The sequence below is a fragment of the Centroberyx affinis genome, unplaced genomic scaffold, assembly GCF_046629955.1.
Source record: "Centroberyx affinis isolate AG114_WGS23_722 - 3 ecotype Tasmania unplaced genomic scaffold, CSIRO-AGI_Caff_v1 ptg003020l_1, whole genome shotgun sequence".
Classification (NCBI taxonomy): domain Eukaryota; kingdom Metazoa; phylum Chordata; class Actinopteri; order Beryciformes; family Berycidae; genus Centroberyx; species Centroberyx affinis.
In genome coordinates, this window is record NW_027281117.1 from 34,921 (window position 1) to 38,999 (window position 4,079).

The 4,079-nt window shown below is 45.2% G+C and overlaps 1 protein-coding gene across 3 annotated transcripts; it reads left to right on the forward strand.

Moving 5' to 3' along the window:
• The first annotated feature begins 2,413 nt into the window (after positions 1-2,413).
• On the forward strand, positions 2,414-3,871 carry pou4f2 (POU class 4 homeobox 2). 3 transcript variants are annotated; one of them, XM_071537355.1, is made up of 3 exons: positions 2,414-2,490; positions 2,575-2,630; positions 2,907-3,871. In XM_071537355.1, exons 1-3 carry the CDS (start codon positions 2,414-2,416, stop codon positions 3,869-3,871), a joined length of 1,098 nt encoding a protein of 365 aa, XP_071393456.1. The 3 variants fall into 3 exon arrangements, with proteins under 3 accessions (XP_071393456.1, XP_071393457.1, XP_071393455.1); XM_071537356.1 differs by having other exon boundaries at positions 2,578-2,630; XM_071537354.1 differs by having other exon boundaries at positions 2,414-2,626; positions 2,936-3,871.
• The last annotated feature ends 208 nt before the right edge of the window (positions 3,872-4,079 follow it).

The following is a 4,079-nucleotide window of genomic DNA, read 5'->3' on the forward strand; positions in this document are numbered from 1 at the left end:
ATGGCTCTTGCAATGTAAAGTGCTGTGCAGCAACACCAACAGCTTTGTCGCAGCCGTGGGGACATATTAAATGTCTATGTGCATCAAAACCGAAAAAAACGGGAATTGACATCTAGTCGCGCTTACAAAGACCCGCCGTGTTCAGAAGAGTGCATCAAGTAGCGTCACCCTCGTGCATGCTGTTTGCATTAATGCCCTAACAGCTGTAGCCTCTCCCGAAATGCTTACAGAGTTTTTACTGAAGCGGTGCACAGACTATGGACACACACCGTGGCGGAGATGTATAGCCTATAATTACGATAACTCTGTGCTTAATAATCTCGAGAGAAACTGGAGGAATTTGATAAGAAATCCATAACATTATCAATTTTGGTGAAGAGGTTATGACTCATTTAAGGAGAATGGAGGATAGATCTGCTGGCTATCAAAGACATTGATCATTGTTTCATACCTGCTACTGAAACGGCTATAAAATGTCAGATCTCATTGTTTGAATGTGTTGTGTGTGTGTGCGTGTGTGTGTGTGTGTGTGTGTGTGTGTGTGTGTGTGTCTTTTGTAATTAGAGCTATACAGAAAAAAAAGAGATCCAAGTGGCATTGTTTTCTATAAGAATAATTCCGCAGTCTACTGTTCAGAAAGCTTGTAGTTACATCATAACAATTAACCCATCCTATGGACGTGACCATATTAAACAAATTAGACAGCCCTTGTTAATTACAGCATGATTAAATGTTTTAATTATGTTACCGATGAAGTGGCTTAATTAGAATAAAGATAAGATAATAGCCTGCTATGACAAGTATATAGCTTTGCAATTAAATAGCCTACTGCTGAGGATTTTTTTAAAATACGCTTTCTGTCGTCATTAATAAAGTAATTTCATATACAATGCCATCTTTGCATGAAGAATACTATGCATGGACAAAAAATACCCCCAATATAATCACACAGATTTCTCATTTATATTCCCTATTTTACACAATTATTTTCAATATTAATAAATTCGTCAAAGCGACTAAACAGTAAAGAAAAAAACACAGCAGGTCATATAATGCAAAACGTATTCTACACCTTAAATTAAATTACAATAATATAATAATAATCCGATCTCTCGCCGAACCCCTTAAATGTTTTTAATTTGCTCCCACCTTCAATTTACCTGAGGTGCCATGATAAAAATGACAGTATTATTAACTGTTACGATATTCACTTTGATTTATTTTTTTTGTCCCAAACAGTAAACGGGTGAACTGGAGCTGTCCATGGTAGTCTTCTCTGGACATTTTACATTGCTTTTACATTTTCTATCCTCCCTCTGGGACCCCATTGTCTAGCTGGTATGACTTGAACTCTGTTTTCAGTGTTTATGAATAAAATAATTTCAGGTATAATAAATCGGGATCCAAAAAAGTCTCTGAACTTGGAGAGGAGAGAGGGGGGGATACAGTCATTTGAAATAAATGCCTTGTCGCAGACTGCCCATGCGCAGAGTCCCCAGCGGCGGTGGTGGTGGTGTGGCTAATGAAGAATAATAAATCATGAAAGGGTTTTTCAGGTACAGCTGAAAAGAGAGTATGTGAGAGGGTGAGAGACTGAGAGCGCTAGAGAGAGGGTGTGTGTATGCGTGTGTGTGTGTGTGTGAGAGAGAGAGAGCGAGCTAGAGCTAGGGAGAGAGAGAGAGAGAGAGAGAGAGAGAGAGAGAGAGAGAGAGAGAGAGAGAGAGAGGCGGAGAGAGACTCAGCCTGCCCTTCGCCTCAGAGCAGAGGCAGTTCGAGTCCCCGCAGCATTCAACGTAGTCGAAGAGGTACAGTACAGAGACTGTCACTACTATTACCTCTCAATTACGGTCATTTCAAGACGGAAACTTTTGCCAAAAAAAGCAAACAGGTCAACGAAAGCGGCAACAGATTTACACTTGCAATATTTTGGAAATCCTATATAAACGGAGGAAAGAAAACTTTTTTTTGTAGCTTTTCGTTTTCTGGCGTCGTCTATGAGGAGCCTTGCAAAGTATCCACAGCAAAAAAAAAAAAAAAAATCACCTTGATCAAAGGAGAAAATTGAAGGAGAGAAAAAAAACAGAAGTATCAAGGTTATTTTTGAACAATCGCGCCACACAAGTCCATAAAGGAAAAAGGTAACGGTGGGAGGCATCGGCGGCGCTCAGTTGCATGGCTTGTTGGCTCCTACGATATCTCACTTGCAAAACAGACGCAACACCGCCATACCTCCGCTGGTAATAATACATAGAGGTGCTAACTTCAGACTTGGACGATCCTCTCCGTTTCACCCTACACTTTATTCGACAGTGACTTGAGATTCCTGCGAAGCAATTGGGCTTCAACTCCCGACCGAGGAGGCGGAGTCTTAACTTATTAAAAGGAACTTGCCGAGGCTTGGACGCCCGCAAATATGATGATGATGTCTCTCAACAGCAAGCAGCCTTTCGCCATGGCTCACACCAGCTTGCCCGAACCCAAGTACTCATTGCATTCCTCCTCATCCTCCACTTTGACTTCCAATGCACCTTCATCCTGCTCGTCCTCCCGACACAGCAGTACCATCATCAGCAGCAGCGGCAGCAGCTCGGAGGCGATGCGCCGAGCCTGTCTCCCAACCCCACCGGTACGTATTCTGCATAATCACCGCTTAAAGGCACATTTTGACAGCCCACTTTTTTTGCTTGATGTTTTTTTCATGTCTGCACAGCAAATCACCCAACACCTCCATATTTTTTTCCTCTGCCCAACTTATGTATTCAGTCGGCTTTGCCTTTCGTATTAATTTTTATGACCTGGGATGTTGCATGTGTCTTGTTTTGTGTGCTCCTTTTTTAGGATTTCTTTTTTTCACATTCTGGAAATGTTTTAAACCGAGGAGTGGAGGGAGAATTCCCTGCTGACAGTTATGTGTGCATTCTATTTGCAATTGCAGAGCAATATATTCGGAGGCTTGGATGAGAGTTTGTTGGCCCGGGCTGAAGCTCTAGCGGCGGTGGATATAGTCTCGCAGACCAAGAGCCACCACCACCCTCCACATCACAGTCCCTTCAAGCCGGACGCAACCTACCACACCATGAACACTCTCCCCTGCACCTCGTCTTCGTCCTCCTCCTCATCGGTGCCTATTTCTCATCCGTCCGCCCTGGCCGGCCACCACCATCACCACCACCATCACCACCACCACCAGCCCCACCAGGCGCTGGAGGGGGACCTGCTGGACCACATCACCCCGGGACTGGCGCTAGGAGCCATGGCAGGGCCGGATGGCTCGGTGGTTTCCACGCCTGCGCACCCTGCCCACATGGCGGGCATGAACCACATGCACCAGGCAGCCATCAACATGGCTCATGCCCACGGGCTACCATCGCACATGGGCTGCATGAGCGACGTGGACGCCGATCCAAGGGACTTGGAAGCCTTCGCAGAGAGGTTTAAGCAGAGACGGATCAAACTCGGGGTTACCCAGGCGGATGTAGGGTCAGCTTTGGCCAACCTGAAGATTCCTGGGGTGGGCTCCCTCAGCCAAAGCACCATCTGCCGATTCGAGTCCCTCACACTCTCTCACAACAACATGATTGCTTTGAAGCCCATCCTGCAAGCGTGGCTGGAAGAAGCCGAGAAATCACACAGGGAGAAACTTAATAAACCCGAGTTGTTCAACGGCGCGGAGAAAAAAAGGAAGCGCACGTCGATAGCCGCACCAGAAAAGAGATCACTGGAGGCCTATTTTGCCATTCAGCCGCGTCCCTCCTCGGAGAAAATCGCAGCAATCGCAGAAAAGCTGGACCTCAAAAAGAACGTGGTGCGGGTCTGGTTTTGCAACCAGCGACAGAAACAGAAACGAATGAAATACTCTGCATGCGTCTAAATCGCTCTAAACCACCGTCCACGAAAGACTTGGAACTGTTTAGGGACGATTTGTAACATATTTCTTATCTCACACATTTTTTTCAATCATCGATGACTTTGTGCTTTGAACTCCGAAAAATTCATAACATTGAAAATGACTGAAAAACTCGAGACCCACTGTCACGTCTTTACTCGCTGAGGGGGAGATGTGGAGTCAAGTAAAGCAT